General features: G+C 41.6%; 1 protein-coding gene across 1 annotated transcript in view; it reads left to right on the top strand.

Annotated features, from left to right (window-relative positions):
- LOC139734291 (nuclear factor 1 A-type-like) overlaps window positions 1–27633 on the top strand; it is a 91875-nt gene that overhangs the window by 41484 nt on the left and 22758 nt on the right. The window contains exon 3 of the mRNA XM_071645085.1: window positions 351–413. Coding sequence (XP_071501186.1) covers window positions 351–413 — 63 coding nt within the window. The remainder of the gene's footprint in view (window positions 1–350; window positions 414–27633) is intronic.

A 27633-nucleotide genomic window follows, 5' to 3' on the forward strand; every position in this document is an offset into this window, starting at 1 on the left:
GAATTACCAACTAATACGATCTGGTTTTACTTTTGTCATTTGTGTTCAATAGTTTTATGTCTACACACCGTGTACTACTCCTCTACATTTAATATAAGATGGACTGAAGCAATGTTTTTTTTTCATATATTGGGTTTGTTTTATTTTGTGTAGTCATGTTTTTTCTAGATGATAGCCTCCTTCCCCTCCCCACCCCTTCCAGCTGTACGGCATTTTTTGACGTAAGAAAAATTGTTGACAATGGTTATGAAGATTGTTTCGTGGTTTGTTTCGTTTTGTCATTTTTTTTTCTTGTTTTCGGTCGTAACATTCATGCCTACCTCTCTTTCTCTTGCTTTCTTTTGCTGCAGAACGGGCCCTGAGTGAATCAGACACGCTATCGGTCGGCAGTGGAAGCGATCCAGATCTTCAGTGTAAGTGAGACGCTAAGGTCACCATTTCCCATCACCTGTCTGATAAACCTTGGCAGAATTGCGACACACGGTGGACCTGTTGTCTCAGTAGAATCGCACCTTGCGAGAAAGGGAGATGAGCCACTAATTGCAGTTTGTAGTTAAACATATCGTTAGATAAAGGCGTGCCCTCTAGTGCCTTCAGAACTACGTGCCCGTGAAAGCTTGAGGGGTTTGAAAAGTTGACACAGCTAACGAAGTGTTTCTGCCCATACATACTATCTACCTTCTTTACTTCCCCTCCCTCTCCTCCCTCCACCCCCCCCCCAAAAAAAGTTGGAAATTCCTCCAGTCATGTATCCATGCAGATGGTCTCACTATGGGGGGGGGGGGGGGGGTTCATCTTGTGTTCATGTGCTACAAACTGATTACTAGTAATATTGTAGAGTCAGATAATGTCAGGGTCATGATAAACCACCTTGTAAAATCTTCAGTTCACCTGTTCCACTTTTGAGGAATGTATTTTTGGTTTCATTCGTTGGGTTGGTGTATTGTGGCTGATAGTTTTAGATGGCTTGTTGCAGCATTTGCCACTATTATTAGGTTTTTCAACATCTCTCAGACTGTGAATATAGAGATGGTAGCCTGTGTCTATGAAATAGGAAAGGAGCAGACTTTTGTCTTCAACCCAGATACTGTTTTTTTAAAGTCCCTCAGACCTCAGATTCAAGTGTTCCCATGACCGATCTACATGTAAAGCATGTTCTAGATCTGCACTGAATTTGTGCTAATGGCCGCAATATATGAAGAATTAGCCAATATGGAGCATCGCTGCTCTTCCTATTAGGGTGTGCGGAAATCTTTCACAGAAGTATTGGCTGATCCTCTGGTCTCCTGATAACGCTTTCATCGCTGTCTCTTGCCCCTTAAACGCATTAGCCTATTTCTCTCCGTCAAATGTCACGGCCGGGCTAAGAAATTTGTTGCAGATGACCGTAGGTGTGACTCCAGCAGTGATATGAGTTTGCCCGAACAGTACAGTCCTTTCCAAGGGTTTACCGTGGACTTCCCCAATCAGATTGTATGGTGGGGTAATGAGTACCCCCCTCTCTGACTCCGGATGGTATTTGCTCCCGTATGTGACGCCTCGATATCGATGCACTCCTGCAGAATCAAGTGCAAGTCCTTTTGCTCTGTTCCATGGTGTCCAAGAGAGTACTGTGTAAATGTGGATATTTTTTTTTTTTGCGAGCAATTTTTCGTGCTCACCCGGGTAAGATGAATTTCGAATGGTTTTGATTCCCTGGAATGAGGACATTGAGTACTGGAACGTATGGCATGAAAAAATATTCACATGCTTTTATTTTCATGTTGTAGCTTCTGGTTGCGCGAAATGTGCACAAATTTCCACTTTTACAGTAACTTGCGAGACTTTCGCAGTGGCGTCAGTTGAAAAATTCCCCCCTGTCCACCTTCTGTCACCTCCATCTGCTGTATGTATGCAAAGTTGGAGCATCTTTGTGCAACAGTTATAGTGTTTGCAGAGAAAAGATAGTGTAAATCATGGTAGTCTGCTGTTATAAAATAGATAAGGGATCACAGACTTTATAATTGTTTTTTAAATTCCATGGAGCTTTTCAGACCATCTGTGAATCTGGGGTATAAGAGGTTGAAATCATTCCTGCAGGTGGTTGAAAGAAATCCCTTATTTAGAGACTCTCAAACCTCAATTTTGCTTGCCTTGAATCTTCTCATCTCAAAGACTCTGGATTGTTTAGGGAGCTATCTTGGAAACGATAGTGGCTCTGGGACCTGAAGAGGAGTCCAGAATTTTGACTTGTCCCGGCACTAGCACCACCAGTACTCTCAAAATTTGTTTTCACCGTAGCTAGGAATGAGGTGGTTCAATTGGTCATCTTCAGACACAGATGAAAGTTTTTGTTGTAGGCTCAATTCTGCCCCATTCTCTGAGGAAGTTGTCCTCCAGAAGTCACGAGCCTCTCTTTCACCCAACAAAGTATCATCCGAGAGATGAACCCTTGGTATCAACAAACTTGTGCCACATTTTCCTCTAGACTCCACCTTGTAGCTGCTGGGAGAGCATTGAGAAGTGATGGAGGGGTGTGTGTTGGAATTCCAGTACTTTTCAGACATCTGCCTGTGGCCTCAAGAAAAGAGAGTCACATTCATGCATGTATTGGATGTAACATGATGCCATATAGCAGCTATTAGGCCAAGTAAAAAAAGAAACCAGTTTCTCGTCCTCGCGCGCATCGATTTTGGCCGCCGCATCGATTTTTTTACTATTTACTATTTTCAAAATGGCGCTGAAAATACCAAGAAATTCATAATTCTCGTCCCAGCCCGCTCCCCGCCCGCATCGATTTTCAGTTGCCGCATCAACTTTTTTGATATTTACTATTTTTTCGGCCGCCGAAAAAAAAAAAAAGATCGACAATTCACCTACCAATCGTGACGTCTCATTTCTAATTTTTACGCCTTGCGTCCTCTACTTAGCTGTAGACTGTAGTACAGCTGTAGCTTCTGTGTGTAGTGCGTATGTAATAACGCATGCATTTCACACTGCGAGCTCGGCCGATCGGCAAGAAGGAATGACCCACAAAGCAGTCGAACTGCACTGTAGTTGGATGGGCGGCGCGGCGGGCCGGCCTACTGGGCTGTGATGTACAGCGCACTCGGTACGTCGTGAACGCGATAGCGGCAACATTTTTGCGAACAATCGCTGTTATTCCACGCATATTTCGCGCGTTGTTCGTATTTTTCCCTGTTTCTGATATTTTAAGCGGATGAATTGTACTGTACAAATGCTTGTGAGGATTGTACGGTATCGAGTTTGTATACATTTTCATGTCATTGTGACTATGTGCATGTGTGTGCAGTGTCGGAAGGTACGGTGCCAGCAGGGAGGTCCACACCTCCCTGGTGCCAGTGCAGTGGCCGTGCCGCACCGTATATCGGCAAAGTGTGCGTGTTTTGTAGCTGTCCAGGGTCCCCATCCCCTGGTCTGTCACGGCGATACATTCTATTTTGCAGAGAAAATGAATGCGCTTTTCCAGCAAATGTAGAATTATTAAATGGGTGTATCTACAAAATAAATAACTTTTCCACGGATTCTGGTTTGTCTCGTATTTCTGCGGGATACTTTTCTTCACGATGTAAATTCACGGACACAGCCGTGAGTGGTATCATCTGTAGTGTGTACTGTTATACAATCATTCATCATCCAAATAATGAGTGATTATCAAATGTCTTTTTAGAACATGAAGAAACATCTTTAAACGTTTAATGCTAGAATGCCATATCAGTATCATTTTGACATCCATCTGCAATTGTACAAGCCAGTTTCCAGTTGAATGTGCTACAATTGTACTGTGAAGAACTGCAGATATACATACCAGCTGTGTGGACACAAAAAGTCACAAACACCAATAAATAAAGCTAGTGTTTTGAATATCATGGAATTTATTTCAGTCGTACATTTGTTGAAAGACATGTTTTATACCTGTTTCAATTAATAGCACAATACATCAGAATTGCAAGTACACTGGTATCAGAAAAGCCATTACAACACTAAATACCAGTACACATTAAGATGGTCATTTTCCCTTGACATCTGTAGTGGAAAGAAAAAGCAAATGTATTTCTGCATGCATGAAGTTTCATTTCAAGTATGGCACATATATCTATTTGTTTGAAAATGCACAGAGTGCAGGCAAGACGTACACTTGGGACCTGGTCTCATAACACAGCTACCAGAGTGATGTTTCATTTCATAAATTGAATATAGGATTCTTTAGGAAATTGTAAAGCCCTCTCTCGTTACCTTTCTCAGAATTACCGGACGAGAAACACATATTACTTTCATTTTGACGATCCTTGAAAAAATAGTAAGATATCAAATAGTAAGGACCTCCCTCATCGCCTTGCTCAAAAAACCCGGACGAGAAACTACTTTCTTTTTTTACTTGGCCTTACATTGGTATTATTCACCTTGCAAATGATAATTCTAACTCTATGGATGCTGCAGTGGGACCATTCTGTTTAAAACAAAACAAAATAAAACCCCAACCTCAACCCCCCCAAAAAAAACAAAAAACAAAAAACAAACAAAAAAACACTACAGCAATACCCAAATGAACATTACTGTCTTTTAGTTCAGAGAAGTGGAATTCAAGCATTGGATTAGGCTGACAGGCTGAGTGTTATTTTTGGTTTTCAGCACTGTAAGTCATTTTTTAGAATTAAATACAACAGATACAGCACCCCGTGCAATATGTTGTTTATTCCTCTTTCTTTTTTTTCTTTTTTTTGCAACCCGAAGTTCTATTTTTATGGGCTTATCCGGCAACTCTATCTCGCACTGGCAACATTGAATTTGGCCTTGTGCGGCGAGGCATGTTTTGACTACGAGCAGGAACTCTATGTATAAACCAGGTGTTCTGATCCGCGGCGTACCGTACACAATGGGGTCGTCGCCGCGACACACAATGGAGGGGAAGTCCCACTCTAATATATCGCATTCTTGCATCTGCACTGATTGGAGCTACAGACTTTAACCTCGGCATACTTCTGTGGGTTGCAATGTTAGTTTGCATAATGAGTGTGCATGTCTGAATACTCATGGTAATTACATTTCCCAGGGAAGGTGGGTTTCCTCTTTTTTTTTTCCTCTTATTCTTTTGGCCGTATGGAGGTGAAAACTACTCTATGGAGTTTGATAGGTTGTGCAGTGTGTGTTTTGGTGTTCCCCCCCCCCCCCTAAAAAAAAAAAGAAAATCTGTATTTAACTTGCCTGTCATATTGGCTGTATGTTATTTGTTGTCGTTATTACGACCTAAGGCTGTGCATGCCCCAATTACAATGTACTTGCAATACCGTCAAGTCTCAATGAACGTTGATACAGATTGAGGCCGTGCACATAGTTTGTTGTACTGTGTCGTTGCAAATCAAGTGGATTCATGATACTCCACAAAGAGTGTTCCGTACCGCTGAATGTCAAACTGTGCGCACAGACGAAGGTCGTGTGGCTCCAACGGTTTTGTGTGGCAAATTCGCTTTATGAAGAAGTGCACAGCCCCTAGTGGCTCGAATATCTCGTAGGTCTTTCTTCAATGCTGCGTGCAAGTGTGATTCACGATTGTTTGCCCCTGATCTGACTTGAGCTTATTGCTCAAAGATGTTCAGGACATGCAATCAGGGCAGAGAAGGAGAAGAAAATTGACACAAAGTGTTTCTCTGCCTTCTTAGAGAGAGAGAGAGAGAGAAAGAGAGGGGGAGGGGGAGGGTGTGACACATTATGATGAACAGTGATAAGATTACAGGAGAATGTATTGAGTTTACAGTCTGGACATGCAGGGAAACTAAGGCTGCATTTATCTAACTTGAGAGAGAGAATCATGTTTCAAAACGCGTTTGGAAAGGTGTTTGCAAACGTGGTTTGAAACACGATTCTCGGGGAGCCGCGTTTATCTAACCATCATACAGTCGCGATTTGAGTGGTGTCACTGCGCAGCTTTGCGCCATTTGACCCGGGAAGTAAAGGTCAACTGCATACCACCAAACATGCCTCCTCAGTCACACACAAATAATGGGTAGAGAGCACAACCGGAAGTAGCTGGGATTTGACCTTGAGATATAAACGCGTTTCAAAACGGCATTGCGTTTATCTACTCACAGAACGGCGATCGTGGTCTCAAACGTGTTTCAAAAAGCCCTTTGAAAGGCGTTTCAAAACGGCGTTTCTAAACGCGTTTGAAAACAGGGTTGCGTTTATCTAACCCCTGAAAATGCCTCAAACACGTTTTAGATCGTGATTCTGCCTCAGAAAGCTTCTAGATAAACGCAGCCTCTAAGCTAGGTAACTGGGCATCATCACCATCATCATCATCATCATCATCATCATTGTACTATAGTGTGAAATGATGCACATTAAAATTGTAGTGAACTTTTACTCAAATTCATTAGTAACTTTGTTGACACTGCATTGCAGGGTCCCTAAACTGCTTTTTGTCAACTTCAGATTTGTTTTGTTTTGTTTTGTTTTTGTGCTGAATTGTGGATATGAATGAAGCACTCAAAGATTTTATTGAACTGGTACATTGTATTTCAAATATTTTATTTTTGATATTTCATTCTATTTTTACCCAACTTTGAGGTCCAAAAGTCTACATTGGAACTGATGCTTTGATGGGAAATTGTGTAGATTTGATGGATCACCAGTTTAAGCAGTCCCCAAGTCTCTGACCAGTGATCATAAAGTGTGATTTGGCATTCATTCACTTTTTGTGCATACCACTACCAGTGGGTGTAAGTTCTTCCACATACAATCTCTGTATGAGGCAAGAGCATTCCTGTCCAGTGATTAAAAATAAATGTCACTAGGAGTGGGGGATTCATGTTCAGCAGTCTCACTTTTTGGCAGCCTCGTGGAGTGGTGTCAGGTGGAAAAGAGGGTTCTGGAAAGTGTAGTGGGGGTAAAAAAAAAGGAAGGTCGTAACTGGTATGTGTGGACCTGTTTGTGGTATGCACGCACACATTTGTTTGTGTGTGTGTGTGCGTGTGTGTGTGTGTGTGTGTGTGTGTGTGTGTGTGTGTGTGTGTGTGTGTGTGTGTGTGTGATGGTGTTCATGGCATCTCGATGACATGCCAAATTTGGTGGGGATTCCCCCACGGCAGACTTGCTTTGGCTTCTCTACTCATTGACTGCACTCAGCATTCATTCATGCCCACTTGGGTGGATTTCAAGAGTAGGGCGTTTTTTTTTTTCTCTCCCCCAACCTGTCAGAGTTGGCACATGGAAGAAAATCTCGCTGGAAGAAAGTCTATCTCTCTCTCTCTCTCACTCTCTTTCTCTTTCTTTCTCTCTCCTCTATAAGAAATCACCACCAAACATAGCGGCTGTGGTTTTCTAAAAATAGCAGTGCGGCTTGGAAGAGGAGCAAGGTGCAGGGAAATGTGGGAACATGTTAATGTTGTGGTAGGGTAGGGGGGAATTGGGATGGGGGGGATTCCCACTAATCATCATTTTTTGGCTAAATTTTTAATTCCTCTGTGCCCATCTCAATTCATGATGCATGTTATTCTAATGATGAAGGGATGTGACGGGGTTGCCAAACCTCCAATTGTGGCGCGGAGAGCGGAGACTCAACTGCCAAGTCTGGCCGCACACGCAGCCAAACTTCAAGACGGGTCGCGTCCCTACACGTGGCCGCCCGCCACTGTCGGGATGCCGGCCTACCACGATGCCAGCGCCTGCCAAGCCGGCAGCTCCCCCAGCGGTCGCAGCAGCGCTGGCAGTGCCGCCACGGAGAACACCGCAGCCAGAGTGATATTGCAGGCTGGCTCGTGGAGAAGGAATTACGAGCGAGTGCGTGGCTAGATAGACGCCACCGCCGGAACTCGCCGAGGAATAGTATAGCCTGTGTGTGAATGGAGCTCGCAGAAATCTCATCTGCGATGTTGTGGCCGGCGAGGCGGAGCTGTGCCAAGCAACTCTGGTCGAGTACTGAGCTGTTTATTCATCGGTTCCATATATTTTTGTGAGTTTGGACTGTTGCTTCCAATGCATCGTTTCCCTAGTGTATGCTAAGTACTTTGCTGTGTTCTTGAGTTTATTTCAGCCTATGATCGACTAGTAAGGTTGTGCTAGGTGTGTGCTTCTGTTGCAAAGGATGCTTTACTGTTAGAATATATCATGAAAAGTCCAATGCCTAGTTAGAGGCAAGGATTTATCTTTTATCTAAAGAGGAACTAGCCAAATGATTAATCCTGATGTAGTTTGATGATGAGCTATTTTTCAATAACACAAATTTTGTTTTCTTAACTGCTGTTAAATTACAAGTGATCAAGCTATAGAGTGAGTTTCAGACCACAAGTTTGTCTTGAGGAAGCAATTATTATTATCATCATTATTGTTATTGTTTTTTAACCAGTGAAATATTTTGCTTACTTAAAACAAGCACAGTCAAGAGAAAAAAAAAATGGAAGGAAAGCGAAGTTGGCGGAAGGAATGTGACAGTCAGTTCATGCCCCAGGGTATTGTGTTTATAATGACAGGATAACTGACTGGATTGTGGATCTCTGAAAAGTGAATGCTGATTCAGAGTGAAATCAACAGTGTTGAGCATGAGCTTTTTAGACTTTTGCTGTGCTTTCCATGTTTCACCGTCCAAAAGAGTTTGTCTTCTGTATTCCCGACAGACCGGAGTTGACCCCGGCGACCCAGTTTTGTTTGTGTCTTCCGCGCCTCGTCCCGTAATGAGTAACGTGAACAAAAAGATAGATCTGCGTCTTTAGTTGTTGCTTATCGGTCATAAACGAGATCCGAATGTTGTGATAGGTTTAGCAGATACTTGAAGGAGTTTCTTTTATGAAAGTTTCCTCCTCCTCTTTACCAACAAAGGTTACCATTTTTAAGAGTTTGTTAAGCTTTATTTTTTTTATATTTCCCTCTCTTTTCAAGAATTTGGCCATAGAGTACAATGTAGCAAGGAACAGATCACTTTGCCCAGTAGGAAACATTTTTTTTTTTAGTCACTTGGGAAACCTTTTCTGTGGAGACCTTGTAGAATGAGCTCTCTGAGGTTGTTTCATTTTATGAAGAAAATTTTCCCCACGCAGTCAGGATATTCAACCCAACCTTGAAAGTTTGAGTTGCTACTGCATTCATCTCAAATCAGATGGGGGTTATTTCTGAATCCTCTTTCTCTGATCCCTTTAGCATTTAAACGATTTGTGTAAAAAAACAATGTTTGAGTTAACATGCAAACTTTCAAATAAGCAGTGTTTTTTCAAGATTTTACATATTAGGCATAAAGGTACAATTATGTACACCTGCAACTACTTTTTAGTAGCATTAGTAAAGTTGATAATGACACAAAGCAGATGATTAAACTTTGGTTGGGATCCGTATCACTGTATGGATCCAGGAAATGTCTTTTTAATTTTTTTGAGGATTCTTTATCATTGGGAAATATGCAGGCCATTTTCAGCATGTGTGCTTAGCAGAGGTCTGTGCTCTGCGAGTTCTTTTGTAGTGTACAGTGGAAACTGTCTTCAGAAAAGAGAAAAAAGGATGATGATAGGCTATTCCCAAAAGACTTTTATCCTTCAATTGGCTTTACATGTAGGTCAGAGTTTGGTGACGGCCAAGGCCATGGGGAAGTGTGTAAATGGATACTGTTTATGCTACATGTTGCCAGTTGAAATAATTTTGGATGAAATTTGGCCTAGCAACTTGAGAGGAGGAGGAGGAGGAAATGGGATGTATGAATGAATGGACACGAGCTGGCCATATTCTATCAAAGTTTACTCCAGAACTGTCCATATTAAAACTTGCTTACTTCCCTAGGAAGTCTGTACTTAAAGGCACTTGTCTAACTCAATGTTGTTAATGTTGTCACACTCACCCCCTTGAGTACATGCACAGTTGTATTTGTTTGGGAGTGACATTGAAATTCATTTCAATAGTTGAACTTATGTACGTTGCAATTGTTGCATGTGTCTTGTGTTTGTATACGTGTACCAGTGACTTCTTGTAAACGGCTTCAATTGGTGACGTTTATGAGTTTCTGTCCGGGCAACTGGGAATATATTTCACACAGGGCATATGCCTGTTTGTTCCCAGTACTTAATAACAAATGAAAAAGCATCCTCATAAGGCTGTAACAGTGCCTTAGGGGTAGGCAATACAGTGCACCTGCAGTTCTGTACACGTGTATATTTAGTCATGCATGTAAGTGAATAGTACTTCAAACTGTTCTAATGGGGGATTTTTTTTTTGGTATACATATCTTCGATTGTTGTGTATGCACCTGCACCCTACATGAAGTCCTTCTTTTCTTTTTACTTACTAAATTCAATTAAAATATTACATTTGATGATTTTTCCAGTTTATTTAGGCAGTTTATGAAAAGTTTATCAAAATATTTTTTTTTTCCCTTCAGGAGCAAATAATGGAATATCCCTGGTTACCTTGAGCAAGCTATAGTAGTCTGAGTGGAAGCATCTTCCGAGAATCTGTATGTGTGTTTACGTGTCTGTATGTGTATGTTTATGTTTCTCTGTGTATATGTTTATGTGTGTTTTAGGTGGACAGACTAGGAGTAGGTACAGTTTGAAGACCAGTTTAGTCATGACCACTGTTGATCGACTATTAAATGTCAAGATTACAACCCCTTACTATGGAAGGGTGAATCCTTTGCGGTCTTGTAGAAGTTGTGAGCTGTTGTGTTGTGTTTGTACCTCACTCCTCAGCAACTGGGGTACGAATCCGAAAACCACACTGCAGAGGGTGGAAATAGAAAGCTGCTGAAACCTCAGCCCTTTCCAAGAATGCCAGGCTGGAGGGGAAACCACAACAGTCTTGTGCACTCCCCCCTGGAGCCTTGGGGGAAAGGGGTCACTAAACTTTTTGCCTTGGATGGTTCCCTGGCTGGAGTTAGTGCTGTGTGCAAAATTTGTTGAGGAGAGGCTTGCTACTAAGTGCCTATTACCATGATCGCCATCTCCCTGTCTATTTGTGCAGAAACCACACAGAAATTTCTGGATTCAGGGCAGATATGTCCCTCATACTTGCATCACTGGGGTTACAAGGCTTAACCACGCCACTGTTCAGGCCTTCATGTCGATGGGGCGCGTTGCTGTAGATACCTGTGCATTGGTTTCCGCATTTGAGGGAAATAAGCTGGCGTTTTGTGCTATTTCTGGTAGCTATGTGACATGGTGACCCAATGGTTTTTGGTGACCTTGTTAAAGAGGAATTTTAACACTGACTTTGCGGCTGGTAGAAGAGATGAGAGCAGATTTCCTTCTCTACTGGTGGCCTGTTCACCATAGAAAGAGTTTGCTTCATGTTGATTCGTGTGACCAGGGTTTCTATAATAGCATTTGTTGATATCTGGAGATTTCAGGGAGCTTCCGCAGCTTCCCAGGCCCTGGGGTGTATTCAGTGGAATAAAAAATATGCAAGGTTGTTCTGCCATGTAGTGCACTGAAATTAATGGTGTCATTTCTGTGATTTCATTGATGCATGCAGTTTATGATCAGAAATTGTGGACTGCAGCAGAATTAAGTTCGCATTTTCCATTTATCCTATCCTGCACCCCAGCTCTCATTAAAATGATGTAAAAAGCAAACAAACAAAAGACATGCTTATTTTTTTTTAAAATTTTTTGAATGTGTTGCTTAGCCTCAGATTTACCACATTGTGTTTAAATTTACCTTCTGAATTGTGGGCAAAGCTCTATCAGGTCAGAGGTCACTGAACTTTTAGGTGATTGTTATTTCTCAAAGTAAATACATAAGTAAGAGACAAAAATTAACAGTAATATCGTTGTGTAGGAATGATAGAATGAAGTAGATAGTTATGTGTCTGTAATTATTGGAGGAAAGGATTTTAGTTCAAGGTCAAAGGTCATCAAACTATGACTAGAAGTCTTTCCCTAGAGCTTACTTTAGGAATTTTTTTAAGGAGGAGAATAACTGATGACTGATTATATCCCCAAAGCATTTTCCCTTTTTTTTTTTAAATGGTCCCAAGAGAAAGAGAAAGAGAGGGAGAGAGAGAGAGGGGGGGGGGGGGGAGGAGAGATGGGGAAGGGGTGGGGTGGACAGGTTGATCAGGAAAAAATAGAACAGGTAAAAAAAAATAGGATGTTTTTATTTGCCTCACATCAATTTAATGCCTAGGTGGTTCAGAATGTAAACATTGCTACTGGCTGTAGGCCAGGGGGTGTGGAGGAATGGGTTGCCTAGTCTTTACTCCCAGACCCACATACTCCAAGAAAGTTGGCAAATTTCATCCCCCCACACTTTTTGACTCCGTCAAATCATTTATGTGACGACTGCGTGGAGGGAGCATGTAGTACATTCTATCCAAAAGGGTTTGAAATGCAGTGAAGAACAGCATATCTCCAAAATATATTTTTAAACTTTTTTTGGTTGTTCTGTATGAATCCCCCATGTTATTCTGTACAGTTATATCAGAAAATTACAATTGGGAGTAATATTCAACTTAAGTTTTTTTTTTTTTTTTGGGGGGGGGGGAGGTTTTGAGGGGGGGGGGGTGGCATCATCACCAAGCTCATAGTATGCTTGCATGCCTTAGGCTTGCAGCATGTATCAAATCTTAGCACACACTATTTCCTAAATAAAGCCACATCTCCATACATGTTGCACATTATTGGATGCATGTATGATGGTTAATCATCATGTATGATATAATTTCTTGTTTTAATTGCACGAAATTAATGTGTGCTGTGGTTTTATTTTGCAATTCCTTGACCAAAAAATGATCGTCTATAAATTAAATTGTGGAACATTTTGAAATGTGCTGTCCGTAGGAGCACGTTTCAAATGGTCCCTGGCAATTATATGACAAGTAGCCATATGATGTAAGGTTTTTCTCTTATAACCATCTTGTTAGCCTTATACGCACGTATCCATGTGAGTCATGGATTGTGGAACGCAGCATGGAATCGAGTAAAGCATGGGCGAGCAGATCCCCACTTCAAGGCAAAGTATGCTATGAGACTGAAGTCTGAGACTAGGCAGGTAAATAGAACCATGTGGTGGCTGTGTTGGTGGACCCCTGTGAAGATGCCAGGCAAACTGTGCTGGGTGAAAGAAATAGGTCACGGGTGATGTCATCCTCTCATAGGTCATGGGGGAATTGGTTCAGCCACAAACTTGAGAGTCTTTAAAGGGACTGTACAGTACAGGTTGAGGTGAGGATTCAGGTTTATAACATTTTATGGTGAGATAATGAGAAATCTCTTATGAAATATGAAAGAGCATGTAATTTCAAGAAGGATTCTACGTTTATTTGATGAAAATTGGCCTTGAAATGGCTGAGTTATCCAAAAAAGCGAACCTAACAAAATTGACAGACCACGACTTTTATTAGGGTCTCTTTGTTTTTGGATATCTCAGTCATTTCAAAACTGATTTTCATCAAATAGAAATAAACTTTTGATTCCCCCTAGAATTGTGTGCTCTTTAACATAGAGTGGTTTCTAAATATCTTGCAAAACATTACAAGCTGAATCCTCACCTCAACCAATAATAGTCCCTTTAACCTGAGGTTTTATTATTATTATTTTTTTTTTTTTTTTGGGGGGGGGGGTTTCTTGTGTTATCTGCAAGAAGAAACAAGTTTTTGTCTATTTCATCAATCTCAGCTTATAAAAAAATCACTAAGTCTCATATTTGTAATAATCATTTCCTAACTTACCAGTGTGATCTTTGTCTTTTGCAAAAAAAAAAAGATGCTTGATCATTAGAAGCTAAATAATCATTTTTTTTATTGCTAAGTACAGCAATATTTTATCATTGTTTTAATCTTTATTATTGTCATTATTCTTGTGACTTTGCTTATCTATCACTGAAACATTTATTGCTCGTCTTCCATGCAAAAAAAAGTGAAGCTGATTTATTAGTATGAACTGGAAAAAAATCTATGTAATTTGGCAAAAAAATTGAGGCTTCAGGTAGGCTATAGGGCTTTTTACACTTGTAAATTTTTGCTTAGTCCCGTACCAACGGTGGGGCTAAGGGGGGGGGGGGGCCTTAGCCCCACCGTTGGTATGGGACTATCCTTAGCCCACTTTCTGTTTACACTCGTTTTTGCCAAAGTGGGCTAGCCCCACCGATAGTCCGGTACTATCTGGCTCTGCAAAATAGCAGGGTTAGCACCGCAATTGCGTGTACGTGTACAGTACACAGCATAATCATGAATATTCATGTGGTTTGGAAAGTCCGGGGCTAAAAAATACAAGTGTAAAAAGGTCAGTTTTCTTCTTAGCCCCGGACAAGAGATAGTACGGGACTAATTGGCGAGTGTAAAAAGCCAAAAAAATTGGTACGGGACTAACGATAGTCCTGGGTCAGAGAAAGTCCGGGGCTAAGAAACACAAGTGTAAAAAGGGCTTATGATCATCAATGATCAACGGTAAAAGCATCATGTGAGACTTGTGACCAAGATGGCTGTATCTGTGTCCCTGTGTGAAACTGTTTGATGGATTTAGCCGACATACAGAGATTCAGACAGGTGTTAAAAGTTTATTTGAAAGCTCAGTGTTACATTCAACTATAGCAAACACAGTGAACAGAGAGAGGTAGAAGTTCCATTCAAGCTGCACAAAGTATAAGCAGTTAAATGGATTTTAAAGTTTGGCATTTAGTCATGAAACAGTGATCCTGGCCACCATTACATGATATTTGAATGCAATGAGATGATGATGTAATCATTAACACACAACTGTCCCATTGACCTACACACAAAGTTTTACCAATTTCATTCATTTTAAACGTCATCAGCAGGGATGCCAAGTTCAAAAAATTTTTATGAGTGAGATTTTCATGACTTTAGTCCAGGCTAGGCTCCATAGAAAGTGCACCTAACCTTGTTTTTTGATATATACAATGTTTTTTGATGGTTTCTTATCAATTCGAGGGTGCTGATTCCAAATCCGATTGATGCCACTCGCGTAACCTTGAGCATTTTCGGCAAAACGCAAAAATCCAAAATGGCCGCCAGATATGCTAATTTGGCCATGATAATCCCAGTTATGTCAATTTTATGACAAATTATTCCATCAAAGTTTTTTTAAATTGTTGTTCCTTGAGTAATTCTACTTGAACATGCAAGAAATTTTTCATTTGAAGAGGTACATTTAGTATTTTAAGCTTATTTTCCATTCAAAATGGCCGCCACTCCTATAGTCATGTACTATATGAATGGCAAAAATATGCATAGAAATAGAAGACGAATTTTCAGTCACATACCTAAGCTTTTATCAAGTTTTGCATGTGCAATGCAAATCTGATGAGTGCCACTAGCAAAACAAGCAAACAAAAAAGCAAACAAACAGAAAGTTTATTGTTTTTAGGCTTATTATATTCTTCTTAATACAAAACTTCAAAATGGATGCCACTCATATACCCCTGCACAATATGAACGGCAGAGCGTGTGAAATAAACAAATTTTCTTTTTTTTCTGTCACTCAGGTACACTGTTTACCAATTTGCGTGCTGATTATAAATCAGAAGGTTGTTACTAACAAAGGCTGTTTTATTTTTTGATGCATACATCCAAATTTGCTACCTCAGTCTGAATTTTTCCCTAGGTGTTTGGAAAAATCCACCAAAACTTGAATTGACGCCAACATCAAGATCGTTTATCAGGAATTACTAGATATGAACATTTGATACTTACCTGCCTTGATATGTTCAACAACAAAATATTCATTCTGATTTACTGAATTAAAAGACTGAATCCTAGATGATGACACAAATGAAATTTCCAATTAACTGTCCTGTTCTACATTATCTATAAGCGATATTATACAAACTTTTCAGTCCCCTCATCCGAGAAAGAACATGAGGCAGGGGAAAGTGGAAAAAGGGACCACCTCACCTCCTGTTGTCAAATCTCTGAAATGAAAACAAAGCCCCAAAGTTTTTAATGTTAACCCGGATGAATTATATATGGTAGATGAATTTTACCACCGTTTTTTTCGGAGTGAATGTGTTTGAGTATAGGCCTATGATTTCGAAGGAGACTCTGAGATCTGTACAGTACTGCCTCATTCTGAAAGCAGTGTTATAACAACTTCACACTGCTTGTCTTTAATCTTCAGCATTTGCAGATTCAGGATTGCTCTCGGTAACCAGACCAGCTGTGTTAGGACTTTGAATGATGGCCTCCTTAATGGTGGCTGTAAACTAACTCCACTAGAGGTCTTTTTAACATCATATGTGGTGACATTACATTCACTTCACGTAGGAAGTTTGCAGATGATCTTGCCTTTACGTCTCATAGAAAGTCCTTGGATGACATGAGCCGAGTACTGACCCATCTCAAGACAATAGTGGAGTACTTCATCTTCTGGAGACTTTGCCCCAACCTTTATCAGATTATCATCAGACCCATGCCTTCCATCTTAGTATAGTAACCATCTTGCCAACGCTATGTTCAAGGTAGCCCTCTGTGGCAAGCCTTCCAAGCATATAGGCTAAGGAAGTCCACCCTCCTTCACTGGCACTCGATCACTCTCCCTCACACTGGAAGGAAAGGATGGCAAGTGTCACCAGTATACCGTCAACGCATTATACCCTGACCTTCCAAACACGATAGCAGGGGGGGGGGGGGGGGGGGGGGGCATTTCATGAAGCATTTTGTCTGACAAATTTGTCTGACAAATTTGCTCTCAGCCAATCAGATGCAAGGATTTAATAGCTTATAACAGTTTGTCAAAAAGAAAAGATCTGACAAAACACTTCATGAAATGCCCCCTTGAACAACCAGCCATCAATGCGCCTGAAATCCCGCAAGCCTAGATTTCCCTACTGTAACTTGAAAGCTTTGACCCCAAAACAGGTTGGTGCAGATGCTGGTCTGATGTCATCTCTGATAACACCCAAGTTACCTACAACACTGTCTCTGGCCTGGCAACAAAGCCACAGGGCTTCAACGGGTGGTGATCAAGCAAGTCTTCATGTCTTCATCCTGTTTGTATATGGCAAATAATCGTCCTCTGACCCCTGAGGAAGTGCTGGGGGCATTTCATAAAGCGTTTTGGTAGGATATTTTTCTGACAAACTGTTACAAGCTACTGAATTCCTTGCATCTGATTGGCTGAGAGCAAATTTGTCCGACAACTTTGTCGGACAAAATACTTCATGAAATGCCTCCCTGAACATCACCAGATGTGGTTGCAATTAAAACAATTGCAGGACTAATATGCATCTTAAGCCTGAGATTTCTGCAAATTTAGGACTGATGTCGCCTGCTGCATGCTAAAGGGTTCATTAAAGACAATAGAAATGACAGTTTTAGTTTTAAGACAAGACTGAATGAGATCAAATGATGTCAAAGTGTATATTATCAACACCTGGGAACTGTGAGAGAACTGAAAGAGGTATCTCACATTGCTCCTTGGTTGATGTTAAATGAACAGTTTGTACGGTATTGCATTAGGACAGTTTCGTTTATGCCTTCAACAGTTTTTGTTGTTGTTTTAAGAAGAAAATCAGGTTTGCTCGATAATATCAAGGCGGCACTTCTAAATTAAATCATATCAAAGTGATGGAGGTTATGATCCATTTCGAACTCGCCTCATTGCAGGACTGCTCCCCCCCCCCTCCAACTCCTTGCTGGAAAAAAAAATCTATATGATGTAAAGGGTTTTTAGTTGTATCATTAATGTCCGATGTGTTTTTGTCTGCAACCATGTATCTCTGCACTTATACTGTATAGGATTTTTCTGTACTTTGTTGACATGGTTTTAGGGGAATGCATATTACAAGCTTTGCTTTCTAGCTTCCCCTCCATTTTCAACATTATTTGATAAATACCATGTATCTAGGCTCCTTAATATATTGTGTTAGTATTACATTTTTATATTCAACCGGCATGTAGAATATGATGGTATATTGATTCCTTGCGAGACGTTTAGTGAACTTATATTGTTGAGACTTTTGTTGAGACAAAATGAAATATATAAGAAATTGTGTTCAACATCGTAAGGTTTATGAATATCAAATGCTCATCATTATGTAGGCCCCCTATATTGTAAGTGACACCCAACATATTGCACATGCAACACTTTATGATAGCGTAGGTACGGGACTGGAAATACAGTAAATATGTTCTATATTTCCATGCATATGTTTTGCCATTCATATAATACATAAGCATAGGAATGGCGGCCATTTTGAATAAAAAAATGAGCTTTAAATGCTAAATGAACCTATATGAAATGAAAATTCGCTTGCAAACGCAGATGGAGTAACTCTAGGAACAGAAATGTACAAAGTTTAGTGGAATAATTGGTCATATAATGTACATTATTGTGTTTATCACGGCCGAATTAGCATATCTGGCGGCCATTTTGGATTTTCGCATTTTGCCGAAAATGCTCAAGGTTACGCGAGTGGCATCAATCGGATTTGGAATCAGCACCCTCGAATTGACAAGAAACCATCAAAAAACATTGTATATATCAAAAAACAAGGTTGGGTGCCTTCTAGCCTGGACTACTTGGCATCTCGGCGAGCAAATGTGCTTTTTCAATTTTTAGCTCTTAATGGCGCGATCAGGTGCATACTTAAGTGACTATTTTTTACTTATTTTGACAGACAAAAGGAAAATATACCTTCAACAATTATAACTATCACTTTAATCCTTTGAGCTATGCTCCTTATTATGGGCCCAAATTGCAGACTTTGCCCGATGCGTGAGAAAAATGGGTGCCATGCGTGAGATCGTGAGACAACCCCTAAATGCTTGAGTCTCACTCAGAATGCGTGAGACTTGGTAGCTCTGCATCAGAAGTCACGCAAGGGATGAATGTTGTAATAGTGTCCTGTTACTTTAAAAGAAAAGCTCATCTTAATTGTCAAACATATTTTTAGATTCATGCTATTTTGCAGGCCTATTTCTGAAGAGCAATAAATTGTTTGACAAAAGTCAAATGTGTGTAAAGATTCAGTAGGGAAGTGCTACTCCTGCATAGTTTCAGTATCATAGCCAAAGGGTTAATATCATTTGAGAAGATTATAGCAATGTCAGATGAAGGAATGGCAAAAGGTAGGCAAGCCACATTGCTTGAATATGATTAGACCAGAACTCATTCCGATTCCCTGGTGGCTCCTTTGGACCCATGAGGGGAAGTCCACATAGAATGTTGCGTAATATAACGTGGAAAGCCGACTTCCTGTGGGCGTTTGGAATGAGAATGACGAGTGCCATAACTGTCAAGAGTTTGCATGGAAGGATTCAGGATGCAAGACGCAGTGCACACGGGTGTCTGCGGTACAGTAGCCGTGCCTTTGAAATGCCATGTTTTTGCAGCGACAGGCAGCAGTAGAAATCACATGACTTCACCGTGAGTCATGTGACCCAACAAACAGTCCTAATGAAATCGGGCACATGTGCGGAACCGGTTTAATTCGTACCTTCCCCCTAACTGCTCGCACTGAATCATGTGACCTCTATGCAAATGAGCTTGAGCGATGGGAGGGATGTAGCTGTCAGTCGACGAGAGGGCGGAAAAATGCTGGTCAGCTGGCAGTGAAGTCCCCCTGAGTTAGTGCGTTCATCAGCAGACTTCTCTTTCCTCCACTAAAGCAAGGGAAGCTGCATCATCTTGTCGAGGAAAAAAAAAAGATACGAGTAGGAAGAAAGATTGACTAGTCAATAACTGTTGGAATTGAAAGTGATTAGTTGTTAAGTGCAGTGCAAAATACCAAGGGGAAAGGGGGGAGAAAGAAAGACCGTGACGGGATTAGAATTGGGGAGGAAAACGTCGTGTAGCCGTGGCAACAAGCCACAACACCAGGACGAGTAAATAAAAACTTCCTACATCTCATTCAATCAGAATTGACAAGCTTTATGCTCTGGAGGCATGAGGTTGAGATGGTTGTTTGTGTGTTTTTTATGTGCATCTTTTTTTTTTGTTCGTCATATGGTGCCACCTATTGCTCGTAATGATCCCCCCCCCCCCCTTCCTTTCTTTGCACCCACAGCTTCTTGTGATGTGATGCCCAATTGTTCTAGCTGGATGTTAAGGGAGAAGGGTGAGAGGGGAGGGGGGAGAAGGGATGGGGGAGGGAGGTACAGGAGGCTGATGGGTGCAGTCACTGCTTTTCGTCAACGGTGACATACGTAACGATGGTGTCGGTGTGTTGCAAGCCACCCTCGTGAGTCAGACGGGAAGTCACCTGATACTCTGCTCCCTCAAAGTGTTTTCTCTTCTTTCTCTCTCTCTATCCTTCTTCTTCCCTCTATCTTTCTTCATCTTCCTTCAGTCACTCATCCATCGATGAGGAAGTTGTATGAAAGGAAGCTATGATGTCAGATACGGCCTGCAAGAGCTCACCAGGGTGGGGCGTGGCTAGCAATTTACTTTGGAAAGTCTCATCTCTCCCCCCCCCCCCCCTTTATTTGGTGTGATGCAATCTATTAGACTCTCGCTAGCATGGAATGTCATCAAATTGGCTGGGTTGCTCATAGCAACCATAGACTGTGACTATGTGCAAGTTTCAAACACCCAGGATAAATGCATTCTATGAGTCATTGCTTGGGACACTTCCTTGCCCATTTTCCACATCCCGCAAGTCATAAATTTCGATATCTTACTGATAGAAATTTTCCAGGTGTCACGTTGAACAGTGTAATAAACATAAACACCCTGATTTTGGAGGCGGGTCAGTTAAGGAAAAGGGGCAGAACCGGTGAAAAAAGAGGGGTGGGAGCCAAGTGATGATACTTAGATGGTGAAGGGAGAGAATATAGAAGGTCAAAATGCATCGTATTCTTCTATTAGATTATTTTGTTACTTAAAAATTAACTGTAAGGAAATATCACGGGAATGGTATGTTTCAATGGTAGCAGCATCACATTTAATAAGTGATGATAACATGTTGTCATACAGATATTTGCTTTAAAATAACTAAACTGTTCCCACGCGTGCCTCAAGATCATCTGGCTATATATTCATTTGTACAATTGATGCTATCATGGACTGAGGTTGCTAGGTCCATGATACTACACGATGCTTTCCTGCATACAAAGTCACCAAGCAGTGAGAAATGCTGGCTGAGTTTAAAGACTGGCGAATATGGCATCGGAAAAATAGAAATATTCCGATCTTTCCTGATGCCAGCCCAGATTTCAGCAGTTCCACAGATGGAGTGACGAAAACTTTCCAATCGCATAACTATTGACGTGATGTTTACATTTTGGAATAGAAGTTTTGTCATACTTCTCAGTGTAGTTGTCTCACGTCTTGTTAACAGCTCTTGGATCAAAGTAAGGGCCATATCAGGCAAGACATTTATGGATCTCTAATATGCATTTGCCCATTTCGGCTAGTGAGGGATGCTCACGAGAGGAAAGACTGTGTGTATGGATTGACGCAAAACAACAGCACTAGATATCGACGGAGGATCAACAAAATTTACGGTGCTTCTTTATTTACCAGAGCAGGTTCTTGGAAGAGGGGCTTGCAGGGGATGGGATCATCACCCTCCGATTCTGAGTAGCATGGTGTTTTCCGGTGTCCCTGCTTCCTCTCTCTCTCCGCACAGCACTGGAAATGCCTGGTAACCTAGCAACGACATGCATCCAATCTCTGTTCTTTTTATGGTTCCTTCCTCTTGTTGCTTCCCTGATTAGAGTTTGGTTAGAGTTTGTGATGTTGTCGTTGGGTCACTGTCCTGTATACAGCCACCCGGCTGAACCACAGTCCCGCTATCAACAGGCTACAGTCAAAATTTGTGATCATGGAATGGAGAGCAACCCCTCCCCTTCCCCCTTCTCACTCCCCACCCCCCCCCCCCCCCCCCCCCCCCCTCCCGTTTCAATTCCATAGTTATGACAATGCTAAAAGTAGTATACATTGTACATACAGACTTTGAGAGGGATGTATGAACTTTTCAGTGGCTGGGGGCCAAAGAGTCATATGTGTGTCCAGGATCATTTGTGAAACCATTGGCAGTTTTGATCAGACAACTTCACATATATCAACAGTTTATATCAGCAAAACTATCAGCAACTGAATCACCCCACTTGATTCCTTTGTGGAAATGTAAGATTACGAAGAAAAAGGAGATGAAAAGTTTGTAATTTAGCATGAAAAGAGATATTTATATTTGAAGAAGAAAAAAAAGTGGCCAAGGAGAAGAAAAAATTGGATGGCCAGGGAGGACCAGCTGTGCCCCCTTCCCAAACCACACCCAATCACTCTTGGTGTCCTGCTCTTGTTTACTATCCTGTCTTGGTTGTCTGTACATATCATGTCCACACAAGATCACCTAACAGAAATCACCAAAATGCATCCCACAAGTTAATGTTCATAATTTTGATATGTGCACTACATGTATGTATGTAGAAACACTGACATATTCTTGAGTTGTCAAATGAGTTTTAATACATCAAACTCCTCAGGCTAAAATGGAGAAAGAGGACTTGTGGACTGACGAGCATATGAAAATTTACAAAATGGAGTGAAAAACTGCTCAAATAAAGACACCATTGGTGTTTGTAGAAATTCTCTGATAGTGTGACCTTTCCGCTTGAAGGATACTCGATAATACGATGGCTTGTGGCAGGGGTGACTGCAACTGCTATTAAAATGTGTCAGAACAAGACAATCCGTCATCGATGTTATGCCGGATCGGGGAAACAACATTATAGTGTGCACAGGTTGAGCTTGTGGTGCCGGGAAGTAACTTAGCCGCAAAACTGTTTACCCGTCAAACCAGAACAGGCACACAGCAAATGCAAAGCAGGATGGAGAGGGTTCGCAGACAGTAAACAGCAGCAGTTGTCGAAATCGGTGAACAGTCGTTGCGTATCGCGGGGGAGAAATTATTGCGTCGAGCCACGATTGGGGACAGGTGTCGGGAGAGCATGCAAGGCAGTAAGACTCGACCTTCAGAGATTGAGCGTCGTTGCGTGTTTGAGGGAAGCTTGCCGAGTCTTTGACAAACTCTTTGAAAGTAGCCTGCTCATTATCTCTCACGAATCTTCCCAGGCACACCTTGAATTCTCTGAAGATGACATTCAGTTCAAAGACAAGCATACAAACACACACACACACATACACATATGCACGCAAACACAAAATGTAAATTAACTTTCCATCTGGAGGCAAAGTGGGAAAATATTCCCTCTGCTTCTTTTAGTATTTCCTGGAGTGCTTCTATTGTAGCTTACTGCAATTGCTTCAAGACTCGGTGTTACACGGTCAGTAGTAGTAGCTTTGATATTTCACTACTGCAAGATCTCCAGCTAGCATCATGCACTCCAACATTGATAGTGTTTACCCATTTGAGACCTTGACAGTATTTCTGTGAGTGGGGGCTTCTAGCGCTGTCACAAAAAATGTTCAATTCTTTTTGGCCAGAAAGAGATGCCATTCCTTGCCGATAATTGGAACACAAATCCAATGGAGCTGCTATTTATCTGCTGCCAAGAGACTTAAGGAACTTTGTTTCATGACTTGAATGTGTGGCTTACGTAGTTGAAATGTATAAGGTGGTGGTATATGTATCTTAAAAGTCAAGTCAAAGTGGGTGCATTTCTCTTTAGATGGTGAAAGTGTTATGAAGTACACTGTTTACTGATAGTACTCATGTGCATCAATAAGTGAGCTTTTTTTAGCTTTCTTTTTCCTGTCTTTCTATGGAGAGTTTTTTCCCCTGCGACGTATTTTAGATTTGAAGCTCACTTCATAGCTCTCTCTGTCATAGTAGCAGCTCCTTGCATGATTACCAGTATTATTGTCACCAGACTCCCTGTTGGTCTTTTCTTGATGAGCAGAAATGCTTCCTAATCCATGGCTTGAAGTGAAACCATGTTTTCTCCACACCTCCACCCCCCCCCCCCCCCCCCCCCCCCCCCCCATCCAGCATTTGCTGGGAAGTGTTTATCATTTACATGAATAAGTGCATGGAACCCCTGACATTTTAGCGCAGATTAAGATCTGGAACGCACGACGGAAGTGTTCCTCACGCAAAACGAGGAAGAGGGAAAGGTAGGGGGAAAAAAAGAAGAAGACTTGAAAAAGAGAGCTGAGGGTGAGTGAAGGGGGTTGAAGGGGAAGTGGGTAGATGGTAGAGAGAGGCAGGTTGCCCGGGTGATTGGGGGGGGGGGGGGGGGGAGGAGGGCTGCATTCAGGCCTCACTTGGAAAACATACCTGACAGCATTGCTCAATCACTTCCATACCGTCGTGTTTGTAAACATGCCCCACCGCCGCCACGTCAGAGCATTGCAGGACGGGCAGCACGCGGCACGCGGCGTGTATCTTACGGCCCTCGCAACACAGCATTGCTGTTGGTGGCAGGAGTCGTCATTATCACCCGCCGATCACTTGGCACGCCATGCTGCCATGTGTGAATTATCCCCTCAACGCTATAAATGGGAGAATGCGATCTTGGCTTGGGCTGAAACATGATGACTTCATAAAGCGCTGTGCAATCTTGTGTCAGAATTTTTGAAGAAGGTACATGTACCTCTCAGCTGGAGAAGCCTCTCGTATCGTCGGCCGAATTATTCCTCAATTGTGTGACCCGGAAAGGGGGACCTGGGCTTGGAGCGAGGCTGACTGTTTCCCCAGTACTCACTAACCTTGATGATGTGTGATGATTTGTATCGGTGGATACAGTAGTGGGGCTAGGTCATGCCAAAGACCTCTCTTAGATCCTTCCTCCTTTGCCGTACCAATGTCGATCCGAGATTAGATTTAAGGTCATGATTGTAAGTAGTTTATATTTGGTGAGTCAATGACCAATCTATCAGATCTCTTCTTTTAATTTGATGTTTAAAAAAAAAAACATTTATCCTTGCCAATCTTCTTAATGAAACTTTAAAGATTGCGGATGTCACATTTTTCAGTCATTACCAAGTCCTGTCTCTATGACTCTGCACAAGATCTAGGGAGGATGTTTTGGTCTGACACTTCGTCAAAAACAGAGAACGTAGAAAGGGAAAAAAAATTAATACATACATGTATAATTCTCTGCAGAGCATTATGTAGTGTAGGCCTATATTTGTTTGTTGTTAAAAACTATGAGTAGAACAAAGCAAGAGAACAAGAGATGATGGTCTCCTGGCTTTTTAACCCATTGAGGAGGAGTCCCGAGTATACTGGGCAAGCGTTTATGGGAAATGCATGTTGTAGCAAAATTAAACGGTCCTCAACGGGTTCAGCTAACTGAAATGCCTGCAGGCTGCCATTTCTGGAGTTTTACTTATCTTTGAACCATCTAAACTTTCCTTTTTTGTGTCCAGTAGTCTGCTGTAATTTGCTGTTCTTTTTGTCACTATAATATACCAAAGATTACTTCTTTTTGGCACATTCCAGTAGAGGTGTATGAGATGTCAGTTGTGTAGATTCTGCAAGGAGGGTAGAATTTTGATATTCTCTTTTGAGGCTGCTTCTGATCTTAGTTAAGAACAGGAATCTCTTGCTTTGGATGTGGGGGGGGGGGGGAGCTTACATGTTGCAGAGCAAGATGTCTGCTGCCTGTAGCAAACGGGAGACTCCAAGTTGATGTGTGCTATCCTATCAGATGCTCTCTGGTGTAAAGGCTATTATATAGTTAAGTTTTCCAACGGGAGACACAGAGCCAGGGCGGGAGACAGGAGTGATTCTCCCGTCGAAAACGGGAGAGTTAGTCTCTGATAGCTTCAAGCTCCAATACCTCAGACAAGCATTGCAAGTGTTGAGTCTTGACAATTTTAGTGACAGATAAATGGCCATTGGAACTAAACATATCATCAAAGCCTACCTACATGTACCTTTAAATTTGTCCTCTCCCTAACCCCCCCCCCCCCCCCCAATTGCCCAGGGGTTCTCTTTGCTTCTTGTCAGTTATGTCGGGTTATTCGTCAGATTGACAGCTTCATGCACAGTGCAGGAAATGGGGGCTAATCACCCAGATGTCACCAGTAAGTGGGTCAAGGAATGCCTCAGGGGGTTAGCCTCGTGCGTTCAATATCTCGCTAGTTTGCTACTTAATTTATAACTTTTCATTCTTTTTGTCAACTTTTGTTTAAATGTCACGCAAAGATCTCTTTGAAAAAAAATGCCCACCTGTGTTCATATTTCCCCAATATTGATTACGATGGTGCATTATCAGCGAACGAACCATCATTATCTAATCACAGTGCAGTTAGAGTGGCCTGAGTTAATGGGTGTTTGAAACCCAAGAAGATACCGAATACCCTGCAAAGATAAGTGTAGGGTGTTAGTTGATTAGATATTTTGTGTTGTGCTTCCTGGTTATGAGGTGGCAAGTGCTCTCTCTCCCCCACTTGACTCTCTCATCACTTGTCGCGTCGAGATTGAGGAGAAGATGAGGAGAAGATGCCAGCATTTCAATGTCAGCAGCACTTTGATGCAGTGTCTAAAACAAGAAATTACTGTACCCTCTAGAAAGTATTCTAGGAGACTGTCCAACCCTGAATACCATTGTTATGCAAGGAAGAAGAAGAAGAAGATTGTTATAGCCTTTATACAAGCCTTTCTAAGTCCGCTGAGAAACCCCAAGATTGAAATGCCTTCACTGTGAAAATTGCACATATCACGTATCAATTGCTAAAATAAAACTGGTACCGGTAGTACCCTTTTAATTGTTTACTGAGAAGTTCTGGCTGCTTAATAGTCTAGTTACTATCTTTTGGTACACCAAGACATTGTTACATGTTCCTTCGGTGGCAGGGATGACTTCTGTATAATCAGAAATTTAGTCGCATGTGCATACGCGGAAACCACTTTTACAGTACTGTATCATCAGAAATTTACGTGTGCATGGGGCTTTCACAAATTTTGCGAGGTGCCAAGGTTTGCAGGAGTGAAATACTTGCAAATGTTTATTGTCTACACAATTCAGCACATATAGTTTACTTGTTTTTCATGGTCGGCAATTTGTGAAAACGGCTGTTGCTCCAGTTTGAGGAATTTTCATGCCGGGAATGTTTCCGGTCTTACCTTAATATCTATATTGTCAGTGGCAAATGTTTTATTTGGGGAGAGCACTTCCCTTCAAGAGATGAACACAGGAATCTAGGGTTCTCATACAGTAGTGGATCACTTGATTAGTTCTTTGACTAGTAGGTCTTAGAAGTTGGGAAATGCAAGAGTGTGCAGTAGGGAAAGTCAACATTCCTATTCCTTAAAGGGGATGGCTAGTTACTGATCATTGGGAATCAGTGGGAATGCTGGGGGATGATTGTTCCAATCCTTATGGGATTCATTTAAGAGTGCATTATATGTCTATTGTTGTGTGAAAATTATTTGCTTCAGAATGGTCTCATATTCAAGTAATGTGCAGTTCAATGTTTCCAGGTTAGCATGCCTGTACAGTGTTGGGGTGATCGTTAACGGGCCGTTAACATTCGCCCCGACACTGTACAGGCATGCTAACCTGGAAACATTGAACTGCACATTACTTGAATATGAGACCATTCTGAAGCAAATAATTTTCACACAACAATAGACATATAATGTGCTCTTAAATGAATCCCACAAGGATTGGAACAATCATCCCCCAGCATTCCCACTAATTCCCACTGATCAGTTACTAGCCATCCCCAACGTCTTTGTAGTTTGGTAAGATAGAGTACCTTGACTCTAAAATGTCCCAGCAAGTTATTTTGGCCATCGATACTCATATAAAGAGAGAAAGTGATATGATTTTGTTTGATTGCTG

This window comes from Diadema antillarum, unplaced genomic scaffold, assembly GCF_040938485.1.
Source record: "Diadema antillarum isolate AM-2024a unplaced genomic scaffold, OU_Dant_1.0 seq00000522_RagTag, whole genome shotgun sequence".
Taxonomy (NCBI): Eukaryota; Metazoa; Echinodermata; class Echinoidea; order Diadematoida; family Diadematidae; genus Diadema; species Diadema antillarum.